The sequence below is a fragment of the Daldinia vernicosa genome, assembly GCF_022497035.1.
Source record: "Daldinia vernicosa strain CBS 139.73 unplaced genomic scaffold F5Y00scaffold_17, whole genome shotgun sequence".
In the NCBI taxonomy this organism is placed as follows: domain Eukaryota; kingdom Fungi; phylum Ascomycota; class Sordariomycetes; order Xylariales; family Hypoxylaceae; genus Daldinia; species Daldinia vernicosa.
This window is the reverse complement of record NW_025953933.1, coordinates 417,371-429,908: the sequence shown is the minus strand read 5'-3', so window position 1 is coordinate 429,908 and position 12,538 is coordinate 417,371. Positions and strand designations below refer to the sequence as shown.

Genomic DNA, 12,538 nt, shown 5'->3' with positions numbered 1-12,538 from the left:
GAAAAGAAAAGAAGAATAAAAAAAGGGAGTCTATATACTAGACACCTTTAGAAAAAGAAGATATTGAACGAAGCGATTCAAATACCAAAAAAACAGTTTATGCTCTAAGGCAAGTTAGCAGTCTTACGACAAGTATTATTACTATTATTCCTTCCTCATTATAGACCAAACGCGCCACCATTGCTCAGTCAAAGGATACGCCGTTTGCATCATTTTCGACTCAGTTACCTACCTAATTGTACAGTTATCTTTTTGTTCGAAAAAAAATCAAAAAATCCATCCTTTGTTCTTTGGTCAATCGCCACTGCATCTCTGGATCTGGACCCATTCCCAGGCTTCCACGCGTGTGACCGTCATTCTTGCAACGTGCTAGTTCAAGGTTGGGAGTCACTCGGGGGGAGACCCATTTATACCAGTCTATATTCGGCGCCTGCGTTAGCCCGGCACAGTCTAGCCACCCAGCACCTAAGCCATCCAGCCATCCTAGCTTATCTTAGCGGGTCCGGGGCTTTCTCTTTCGGCACCTCAGCACCTCAGGGCCTAAGCACCTACCACCCCCTAAAAGGTTCAAGCAAAGACCACCTGTACTACAACAGCCCACATAGCGGTAATGATCGGAGTCTTCGCCACCTCACACCTGTAAAAGAGTCATCGCATAGGTACCCAAAGGCCACTTTAGACTTTAACTTTTAACTTACCCTGCCGCTTTTTCGCCTTCATCTCATCTTTTTACGCTTGGGTTCGAAACACGCGACTCATCGACCCTCTCCGCTCACTCTTGATTCATACGTTGTCGCCTGGTTCGCCTCTGATTTAACCTTACTTTAAAAAAGACCGTTGGGATCGTCCTGTTTTTACGTCCGATCTCAGGAAATTACCAGCCCGCATATGCGCACTCACTTCGTTGGTTAGCAGATCAGATCAGTGGTTGCTGCAGCAGCCTATGTTGTACCTTGCATAATTCATCTCATAGAACTTCAGCAAGACTTCCAGTCCCCAATTATAACCAATCCGACGTCACTTCAGATATATTCGAATCGCGCCGACTCCAATACTCGATTAATACATACGATATCTACCTATCTGCCTACCTGTCTGCCTGCCTATCTACATATCCATTTATACATACGTACATACATACGATACATACAATACACGTCTTAGTTCTCGACTCGACGCGCCGCGACAACCTGCAACAACCTTCACTTACTATAATACGGACTAGTCATCTCTTCTTTCTCTTGTGATACCTTCAGTTCGGTAGGCGCGCTCAGCTCGATGCAGATCTAGCCGGTGCGACTACTGTCACTACCGCGAAACCTTTGTTTCCTTAGTAGAAACAAACAACCACACCATGCAGCTTGCGATAGCCATTTCCTCTACTCCAGTCGTCCGTCTCGCTCAGTCTTCCGGTTTGATCGTTCGTGAAACTTTGGTTACTAGCACTCACGTCTAGAAACCTCCCTTCTTTTTCGACTCTTCGGTAGCTTCATAATAATATATATGTTGTTTTGAAGCCACGTATTCGATAAGATTTCACAATCTGTTTCTCGGTATAACGATCCAATCGGTTGACTTTGCTTAAAACGGGCGACTGGAAGTTTTTAGTCTCGAAGACCTTAAACCTCTTACGTTCTCCAAGATGCTGGTGCAGTGCAGCAAACATGATTCGCTGGATTTTATCACCTATAATTCCTCAATATCCTCCTCCGCCTCCTCGTCCTCAGCCTCGGTCTGGTCTGAAGCTTCATCCCAAGCCTCTGACGACACCTCCATCTCCATATGTACTTCTGACCCGTCAGAACGATGCGAATCATACGGTTATAGTCGGCGATCTAAGCCGTCTCAATCTGATCATTTATGTAAACTGATTCGGAGTTTACCTGATCATTTATGTAAACAGATTCGGATTTTACCTACCGACTATTTCAAAGACTATGACTATTTCAGAGACTATATCAGAGGATATTCGCAACAAACCGAAGTTCCACAAGAGCTACGGCAGAACCCGCGCCGCACCAGTGGCAGTGCGACGTCCAGAACCGGATGCCCTCCATCTTTGATTCGCCAAAGCGATCGGAAGGTCAATTTTGTCGATAGCCTCGTCGGTAAGCAGTAACGATATGTCCCCCCAAACCCATATTCTCGCGCTCAACACCCCCAACTTTAGATTCATCGACCCAGATTGTTGAAGCAATTTGGCCACTGTCTTCCGTTTTCCACCGGCAGGAACTCGGCAACAAGGCCGTTCTGCCGCTACGGACTTTTATCCAAGAAACGTTGCGCCGCTCTCGTACGAGCTATTCTACGTTGCAAGTTGCGCTGTACTATTTAATACTGATTAAGCCCCATGTTCCTAAGCACGATTTTACAATGGAGCAGCCGGACGATGTTCATGCGAACCGGGTACTGCAGTGTGGTCGCCGGATGTTTCTTGCTGCTCTGATTCTTGCCTCCAAATATCTACAAGACCGAAATTATTCAGCACGTGCTTGGAGCAAAATTTCGGGGCTTGCGACGCAAGAGATCAACCAAAACGAGATGGCATTTTTAATCGCCGTGAAGTGGAAGCTCCACATCACCGATGATGTTTTCAAACGTTGGACTGAAATCGTACTAAGATACACGCCACCGCAACCTCCATCCGGGTCTGTTTGTTCTCAGAACTCAGAACAACAGAACCAAGACTGGAAGAACTTGATCCTTAGTCTCGAACCGGGATTGGGTAATATCGAAGATCTTATCCCGCTATGTCCTTTAGTTATGAAGTCTCCAGACTTGACGCCACTCGTGCCTGGAGCGGCGAGTCTTCGCGCCAGAGTAGGCAGAGCAATCTCCTACATGATGAGTGACCCATCTACGCTAAAGGCTCTTGATATTCCATTTGACCCATCTACGCTAAAGGCTCTTGATATTCCATTCGTCATGGAGCCTGCACCGGCTACCGTACCTACTCCGGGTCGTCTCGCTCCAGCTCTAGGTCTACTTCCCACTCCCCGTCTAACACCACAACCCATCGGGTTTAGCACTCCTGCTGCGAGTGCTGCGAGTGCTGCCACTGGTCTCTTTAGTAGCAAAGGCTCAATGGGTTTTGCTATGGCGCAAGCTGCGAATGTAACTGCATTGCAAAACTTGGATAGGTGGGATAGGTGGCCTGGGTCTTTAAGCTCCTCACCTCTAAGTTACGTTTCCACACGTCGCTCCTCGCTTGCTAATTCTACTTCAACGGCGTCTTCGCCGGAATCGATGATCTCTGACTCGTCACGAACGTCTCGCTCATCCTCGATCTCATCAGCTTCGTCCTTGGCTAGCGCGCCGTCCACCAAATTGGATGTTCAGGCGCGATACCGATATGCGAAGTTGTGCAGTGAAAGGTATAGCTTAAGACCAGTCATCGCTTCGGTGCCAGAAGACTACGAAGAGAATTGCATTACATCCTCTCCCGAATCTTACACCGGCCCGGTCAGTAAAGATTTGGTAGGACAGATGCAAATGGAGAGTTCATTGGAGACTCCATTGGCCAGAGGATGTGAATTGGACGAAACTGCGAATGCTGCTCGGGTTCTACAACAGCTTCAGAACCAGCCTCAAGGCTGCCGCCCACAGCCTCGTTCTTCTCCCAAGCAGGGTGAGAAGCGACCGTTATCAATCGATAATTCGCTCCAGGAGAATGTGCGTGAAATGCTAAGTAGCCAGTGCTACGAAAAGGAACGCTCGGATGTAACGGTTCGCGGTCTCCCGCAGGCGGATCTAGAGAATCAACGGACGCCAGTTCTATCGAAATCGAATGGAGGCAGAAAGCGGATGTGTTTCTCATATGATGCTCGGACGTTCATTCCCTCGATACACCCTGCAGTCGGCGGCCCCGGCGGACCAGGAATGTGGGAGGGCATCTTGAATTAGGAGCCATTCACTAAGCTAAAACTTATTGCGAGGTCCACTACAAGCAACCTTTGTGACAATATCCAACTATTTCCTTTGTTCTACATCGGGAGAGGTTCGACGGTTCGTGATACCACATCCATATTTGGAAGTCACATAGTTATAGAAGAACCCTGACGATGGCCAAAGCCCGGGCGAAAAGCTATTTTCACAATGCATGCATTTCCAGGACCACAGCATATCGGAACTGGTAAGGTGGGTAGTTGTTTGTTTGTGTACGAATGAACAAGGGAGGTGCGTTATTCTTTGTAATGGTGTTCGGGGGGGATAATATCATAGTGGTGTTGAAGAGCAAATAATGGCTAGGCAGTGGCGGTTACAGCCGCACCCACGGGATCAAGACGGGCGACTCGAGGAATAAGGCAATGTCGGCACAACGTGCGACTTCTCGAGCCGACCGTATCATACTGGAGTATTTTTGTCTTTACTTGATTTTATAACGATCAACGATATCGTGCCCGCGAACCCGCCGAACGATATTTGGCAACCGTCGAAAAGCGGGCGCCGTTTGTCATTCGACCTAGTAGGTACGAGAAGCGCACTGGCATTATAATTTCTTTACCTATCTGAGCCTGAAAAGGTGTTGCGCAATCGAGTATCAAAGAACTTCGAGTACAAAAAAAAAGCAGTTTGCTAGAGAACTTTGAGAGAACCCAACCTCGCAGATAGTATTGAAATTTCAAATAAGCTTCGAGTCGGAACAAAAGAAGAAAAAAAAGAAAGCTTTTTTGATGACCATTGTTGAGTGCAAGTTTGTTTTTCATCTTCGTCTTCGTGCAAGATGACACTGAGTTACTGACTGCCGAGACTTGTGAAGTGTAGATCGTGGATCAAAGAAAGAAAAGAACAAGACGAGATTACCTACACCTACCTAAGGTACCTCCTATTCCCCGTTCCCGCTCGTCCGTCACACAACAGCCACTTGTTTGACATTAGCTTGAGGTACCGAATCAGGATTTTCCCCTCCCCCCTGTTTGCTGATGTGAGGCAGGTCAAGCGTACATTAATTGCTGAATGATCGAAGTCTACCCGTGGGTCAGCCGGTGAGTCATCGTCAACCAAAAAAAAAAAGGGGAGCTGAAGCCTTTTTTTTCTCTCTTAGCTATTGGAACTTTGAGTTGCCGAACCAACCAATTCGACCAATCGGCATCGCTCGACGTTTCCTAATCCTAACCAGAAATAGTTAATTACCACTTTGAGCAACTTTCCACCGCCAAGAAGCTCTAGCAGCCAATCAAGTATCTTAGCCCTGGTATACGTATACGTATGTAAGTTTTGTACTTGGTAACTAACCCCGTTTTTCTTTTTGTACATAATTGCAACCTTGGAACATGACCATGACCATGACCATGACCATGGTGAACGGATGCTTGCTTCTACATACACTAGGCGTGAATGACACGCGCGCTTGATGCGCTGGTCGCTTGCGCTGGATTATGGGGCTGCGCGAAATGGACGAGAGGGTCAGCCTATTTACTACATACTTGTCTGTATGTCTACTCGCGGGGTTGGGGACTTAGACACTTATAGCACTAACGCATTAATATTGAAAGAATAAACTTATTGATAATATTTTCAATATTAATGCGTTGGTGCTATAAGTGTCTAGGTCCCCAACCCCGCGGCGTTTGCGGATACAAGCGCTGTCGTGTTCTTGTGCTGCCTACATCGTACCTAACTTGGGTAGGTCTATCCCTAGTCAGGTGGAGGTAGGTATTGTACCTCTATGTATTACGAGATAGTTATGTAGGCATAAAAGAGGTCATGTAATAAACCACGAAGCTGACGAACTGGACGGTTACGCGAGGGGCGGGTTGCTACAGAGCACGGGCTTCTCGATCCTAGGTATTCTTGATCTTATCAACGAGACTGAGACTACCTGGTTTATGTAGGTAGATAGGTAGGTACTCACTACAAATCATACTTATTAATCGTATAACTCTGAGAGAGGCGAAGTGTAAGTAAGTGGAGGTATAAGTAAATGCTTACACATGTTGATATATGAGTGTGTCGTCGGGACTAACAACACCGTCACGGGGTAGTCGGAAGTACGGGTGTGAGTGGGACCTATACCTAACATCCCTCCTCCCATCCTTCCCCGCCGCCTGTCTCACCTGTAAGCATACTTCGTAGTTCATCCGTACGTCAAATCGAAGAGGAACTCCTGATGCTTGATATATGTATGCGTCGTTCGGAACTGCGAAGCCTAGGTAGGTACCTATGAATCTAGTAATGGTGACTGGGGCTCATGTAAGGGGGCTTTCTCTCTGCATACCACATCCTAGCATAAATCCTTCCCTAGGATGGACCGCTTATTACCAATATAGATGAGTAGGTAGGTAATTACCTTCCATCACTTCTCAATCTATGATTCCCTAGTCAAAGTGGTGGTTATTGGTCTATCTAGTGGCCAGAGGTATGACGGATGTAGAAAGGCCTCTCGGGGTCTTTTCGTAGATTCTAGATTCGAATCCATGTGCAAGACGGCAAGAGGACCAATGGTTCTGGACAAAGCCGTGGGTTCGATTTCTAAGGTCAAGCTTTTCTCTGATTATTACCCTTACCACCTATAAATGAATCAAGGGGGAGGTTTCTGAGATAAAACTACGTTAGTTTCTGCCCGCTTGCCTTCGTAGCGTCTATTGATACGCTCAAGCTAATCTTGTATATGAGGTATCTAACTTATCAAATAGATAACTTGAACACAGTGGTTTGTGTATATGATTGATTTATATTTTAGGTAGGTATAGATATGAACTGGTAAGAAATAGTACTTTAGTCCGAATTTATAGATTCATTAAACCCTCGTATTGTGAGCAAGCTAGTAATATATCCCCAGGTTTCGTTCCCGGCGTCTTGGTAGTCTTCGAAGAACTATAGTCGATAAATATCGGCCGTAAAGCCAAGCCAATATTCTTGTGCGTACCTGAGAAGAAGGTAGGTATATAAGATATATTTGAACTGGGTAGCGCCTAACAACCTAGCTTCGCCGCTTTCGCTGCGGTAATCGCCTCTGGCGGGGACGGACCTGTTTCCCCACGGGTAATCGACCTAGTTCTAAGCGGCCCTGAATGGGATCCGATGTCTCTTGGTATGGTGTTCTCACAGGTACCCGAGCCTGCTTTGCACACTCACCCTCACTATCTTGCTCTCTTGGTGCCATCTAAGCGTTCGTACAAGGAACTTCAAGATGTGAGCGTAAATAGACACGATGACATGCCTAAACTGTGGTGTGTGATAGAGCTTTATGATGACTTCTGCGCGTGGTAAGATGCTGGCAATCTCACTCAGCCCAGTAGCAAGCTTGTGTATAATTTTTTGATGATTTGTAATCGTCTGCATATTCTGAATGACACGCCCTGGTATGACAAGGAGGTTGATCTTAAACACTCACAGTAAATAGAAACCTCATGGCGCCCCAAGCTAAGGCCGCGTATTCTATATGGCGTAAGGGACTGTTATCAATTGAAGGAGGTAGTACTACCTACCGGGATGAGATGAGACTACTACATCTATGACACTGCTATAACAATATATCGTCTCCGATAGCTTAACAAGCGCCTCTCGGACTCTTGAGTCGCCTTTGCGCTTTTCATACTGGCCTCGGGCGTCCAAGACTGTTTCAAAGACGGACTCAAGGTTGCCATGATTCGTGTTGATAACCCATTCTCATTTAGTCTGATCGATAACTCCCCCGAGAATACGTCCAGTGCTTTTTTGAAGACATCCTGAACTATACTAAAAAATACAGCAAGATAGTACTCAAGCCTTTTAAACATTTAAATACGATATTTAACACTTCTGCTTCAGGCACAGTAGTATACCAATAGCTAAGAGTCGCCATTAGAAGTAATCAAAATGCTTGTTTAAAGACGGAGAATAAAATACGAATACCTAATTTAACCTCAGTTGATGCTTTCCTTGGCGAGGTGTTTTAACGTCACATTTGTGTAACATTAGGTATCTGTAAGGGTATCATCGGGCAGGGGGCTGAGTTGAAAAGGGGGGTGTATTATCTCTTCTGTGCTTGATAAGTACATAAAACAATTCAGGAGCATATAGGCACCATTTCAACATAATTTTTCTTGAAAAGAAATACTCTCAGCTCATTCATGGATCAACTATTCTGGTGTGGAAAAATATTATAAAGCCGGGGATAGTGACAATATTAAAGAACTAAAAGGTGACCATATACTCAATACCATTTCTATCAACCAAACCCACGATAGCGAGTTCCAACGCACAGCTCAAATATTACAGGCCATACAACCCAACAGCAAGGGAGAAGTGCTTATAGACTAGGAAGATACGTCAAGCCATAATAGTAGGTATGAAACAAACCAAGGCTACCAATTCCGAAAGAGCCGGACCCGGTAAGAGGAAAAACGCCGCGATGGAGGATTATGAGATGCAAATGCGTATGCTCGAGGAGCAGAACAAAAAAAGACTAATGATGGCTCGCGTGCCCGACGACCGAATACCGGTACCTGAAAATCACGACAAATATGATCTTTGGTCTGCCAATTCAGAAGCAGCCTCTGTTCAGGATCCAATGCTAAGCAATTGCTCCCGCACAACCGGGGTGTTCCAATTGCCACAGCCTAGATTTCAGATAGTGTACCGTGTGGGGACCGAAGGAAGTCATACGCGGATGTATCTTGACGGACCACGGTGGATAGAGGGCGAGGCCTTGGCGGGCAAATTTCCAATACACGACATGCAATCGCATCTTGAAAAGAGCCCGGAGATTTGCTTCATTGTGTACAGAGACTTTTCTGTCCCCGTCTCGAGAAAAAAGGGGTTCGATCATACCCTATCCGTACCAAAACACAACTCAGAGACAATAGAGACAACTACTACGGATCTAACTACGGCTGTTACGAAATTCATGGGGTTCTATGGCTTCGTTGCAGATACAACGGACGATATAGGGAGATCAGATGCTCCAGGTCGCCATTCTGCTGATGCTGGTGACCTGACCAAGCTTCTAGCTCCATATCCCGCCTTTTATCACGCCACAAGAAAAGCCATGGATCAATTCCTCGAGTCACTAGATCACTCACAGAAGCAACAATTCGAGTCATTACTTGCCTATATTATGCCTTATTATGGATATGAATATAATGACGCCGAGAAAATAATTGGCAACGGCAGAATCACGAAACAATACTTTAAGTACCTCTTCAAACCTGGTGACGTGGTCGTGCAAAAGGAAGATGATGAAGCAAGGGGCCTCCTATGTACTTCTTGGGTTACTGAAAAACCAATCGAAGACGAAAAAGGGGTAGCATTGGGAAAGAAGGTACTCAAGATACGATACACGATCAAGGCTCGCCACTGGGACTTTGATGGCGCATTTTCACGCAAGACGACCAATTTAATATGGAAAATAGATGAAAGCTATGATTCGGAATTGGTAATCGATAGCTTGAGCATCTGCCCTTTGAGTTGTGTGAACGAAAACCTGGCAGCCAAACTGCGACGCAGAGGGGAATGGATTTGGAAGTGTCGTACGAAGCAGCTGGTATCATACCATGAAGATGTAAATCGACGATCACACTACCCGGAAGATGAAAGGTGCATGATCGACATGATGGTATATCGTGAGTTACACAAACAAGATACGAAACGCGATACTTCCCGGTGGATATCTTCAGACTGCTCGGGGACGGATGACCTAGGTCCCGAGGCGATAAAGCGAGACGAGTTACCTTCCTCCGAGTTCCTGTATTTGTTACCTGCCACCATCAAGGGCTTTAACCTTAAGAAAAAGAAATGGGTGGATCTAAAGGTCGATAATCTGGGCGAAGTAGTATGGAATGAGGCGGCATTTGAGAGGCTAGTTCTCGAAGAGAATACCAAGAAATTGATTCGAGCCCTCGTCAGCGACCAGATCGAACCTAAGAAGTCAACAGATCTCATAAGTGGCAAAGGGAATGGCTTGATCATGTTGCTTCATGGAGGTCCCGGCACGGGAAAGACTCTGACCGCCGAGAGCGTGGCCGAGATTTCCCGGAAGCCACTCTATCCCGTCACTTGTGGTGACATAGGAACGGAGCCGGAAGCTGTTGAGAACTATCTTGAGTCCGTTTTGCACCTTGGAAAGACCTGGGGGTGTGTTGTCCTACTCGACGAAGCCGACGTATTTCTTGAACAGCGCAGTCCCCAGGATCTCCATAGAAATGCACTGGTATCTGTGTTCCTCCGAGTACTCGAATATTATGAGGGGATATTAATTTTGACGAGCAATCGAGTCAGTACCTTCGACGAAGCGTTCAAGTCACGTATACAACTGGCTATCCACTACAACGACCTGACCTTTTACGAACGCTTCAAGATCTGGGAAAATTTCATCTCACGCTTACAGGATTTAGAAGGAGAGGTTGGTTACCCAGCACAATGACTACGGGCGAGATGTTATTCTTATGACCGCTGAATTTATTTTGGGAACTTTGCTAATTATATCGTGGAATAGGAGATTGATGCTGCTGATCTAAAAGATCACATAAAGGACTTGGTCCAGTTTGAGATGAACGGAAAAGAGATCCGAAATGCCATCTCGAATGCACGACGGTATACCCGATGGGAAAGAAAACAGCAGCGAAACCCAGAGAATTGCAAACTTGATTATGCGAAGATCAAGTTTATCATCGACACTACTAGCAAGTTTGACGACTACATAAAAAGGACTGAACGGAGGATATAACTACGTCGCGGTAGATGAGGGGTTAAGGGTCGAAGTTTGAAAGGGGTAATGATCCGTCAGTTTCTAAGGGTACCTCGTAAGGCAAGTTATTGGCTGGCTGCAAGATGGAGAAGAGGATTATCCCCGGAATCTGGATCTAAACTGATATATGCGTATTTTTCTTGCCTTTGTTGGTTTCCTTTCTCCTTACGAATACACTATGTTATGTTTCTTTTTTTTATTCAGGAACTTCATAGGCTGTAGGTCATGTACTTTCTTATCTCAGCTGCCAAGCTGCCACATCACGTAAATGGGTACTATATAAGTAAAGGTTGAAGACGTAGGGGAGGCTGCATCGGGCCATATGCAGCAACGATCTTCCCCTCTTATTTCCATATCTACCCTAGATACTCAGTCAGCACCAGCGCCACGAAGAATAAAGAGATAACGTAGGTTACGACCCGTCCAATATCGTTCAGTATGTCGGTATCGCGTGGGTTCCTAGACTCTTTATAATACCGTGTCTTCATTTTCTGATTATAGTATAATTTGGGACACTGAGGGCTAGAGTAGCAACGACTGCCATCATAACTTCAATCCTCTCTCTTCAACGTGCACATATCTATGTCACTAATAAGTATCATGGACTTGATGAGCACATCGGATGGGCCTTGTTGGCCGCTGGACCATTTAAAAGGAGATACTAGACCGGGGAAGCCGGGCAACTTTATCTCGTCCATTACACCGTCACCCGAAGTCAGAGAGTATGCGGTATCAGAGAACAAGCACGAGGAAGACGAGGAGAAGGCTCCTAGCCCCTTCCTAGCCCTCCCCATAGAGATCCGTCTCGAGATCTTCAAGCACCTGCTAGTTCTACCACCAGACGCCCCTCCTCCTTCGCAGAAGACATACTACCAGTGCGGGCAACACCGGACGCCGTCGCCGCTGCACCCGGCAATCCTGCGCGCGAACCGGCAGCTGCACGCCGAGGCACTGCCTGTTCTATATCGACGCAATACTTTCCTAGCGCACAACACATTGTTAACGACACTTCCCCGGCTGCGCCGCGCCTACAGCCCCGTGCTCTCAGCGCACCTCGCCGGCCTTATAACCCGTTTTTACGTGTGCGTGCGGCTGGACGCGGAGCCGGGATATGATCGCGCGCAGGCGGCGATGCAACTGAGTAACAAGGAGGAGGTTATTCTCGACGCGTGGCAAGCCGGTACGTAGCCTGAACCCTCCTCTCCGCTATTTTCCTCCCTTGTTCGTTTGCCTCGGGAGTTTAAACGCCTTATTTTCTATTTGGAAGCCGTGTACTGAATTACCTAGCTATTGGTTCTGACTCTTGTCTAAATAGTGTGGCGCGGCTCGGGTCCGGACGCGTTACGCCGGTTCGAAGACGTACGGGGCGTGCGTCGTGCAAGGGTTACTGGGAGTATCGGCGGGTTCGAGGACTACGCGAAGTGGCTGGAGTGTGCGATGATGCGTGAGCCTGAGATTGAGATAGAGCCCTTCTCGTGGGACGCTGATCGAGGGTCCGGAGGGACGAGCATATAGATTATTGCAACCGTGAAAGGAGCATTCCAGTGTAGGGAAGCTAAGTAGAATCTATATTAGGAGCACTAAACGGAAACATGGGAGTTCGACGGGCATCTATATAGTGTATAGGCAGGGCTATTAAATGAAAGCTATCAAGATGGTTACCTCGTTGGGTAGTCGGCGAACGACGCAGCATTTTGTTCTGTTAAGCCGACCTTTGGCTCTGGTCGGAATGTCATTGGCTGTATTGACGATAAATCATCTTGGGCCTAGGAACCTCTTTCAGGAGTTTCCACGCAAACTCTTCCGCATTATCACGGTAGGCGAGACTATTATATGACATCTTCTCATGCAAGCTGTAGTCTGTAGATT

At 46.6% G+C, this 12,538-nt stretch overlaps 3 protein-coding genes across 3 annotated transcripts; all 3 read left to right on the top strand.

Moving 5' to 3' along the window:
* Positions 1-1,445: 1,445 nt before the first annotated feature.
* On the top strand, positions 1,446-4,470 carry F5Y00DRAFT_47362 (uncharacterized protein). The gene is made up of 3 exons (XM_048013707.1): positions 1,446-2,108; positions 2,171-4,005; positions 4,072-4,470. The coding sequence occupies exons 1-2, from the start codon at positions 1,643-1,645 to the stop codon at positions 3,901-3,903; spliced, it is 2,199 nt and encodes a 732-aa protein (XP_047865914.1). The 5' UTR covers positions 1,446-1,642; the 3' UTR covers positions 3,904-4,005; positions 4,072-4,470.
* A 3,523-nt stretch (positions 4,471-7,993) lies between these two features.
* F5Y00DRAFT_268753 (P-loop containing nucleoside triphosphate hydrolase protein) lies at positions 7,994-11,071 on the top strand. Its single transcript, XM_048012314.1, has 2 exons — positions 7,994-10,324; positions 10,418-11,071. The coding sequence occupies exons 1-2, from the start codon at positions 8,273-8,275 to the stop codon at positions 10,646-10,648; spliced, it is 2,283 nt and encodes a 760-aa protein (XP_047865913.1). The 5' UTR covers positions 7,994-8,272; the 3' UTR covers positions 10,649-11,071.
* Positions 11,072-12,083, top strand: F5Y00DRAFT_47275 (uncharacterized protein). The gene has a single exon (XM_048013706.1). The coding sequence runs from the start codon at positions 11,252-11,254 to the stop codon at positions 11,855-11,857; it is 606 nt and encodes a 201-aa protein (XP_047865912.1). The 5' UTR covers positions 11,072-11,251; the 3' UTR covers positions 11,858-12,083.
* The last annotated feature ends 455 nt before the right edge of the window (positions 12,084-12,538 follow it).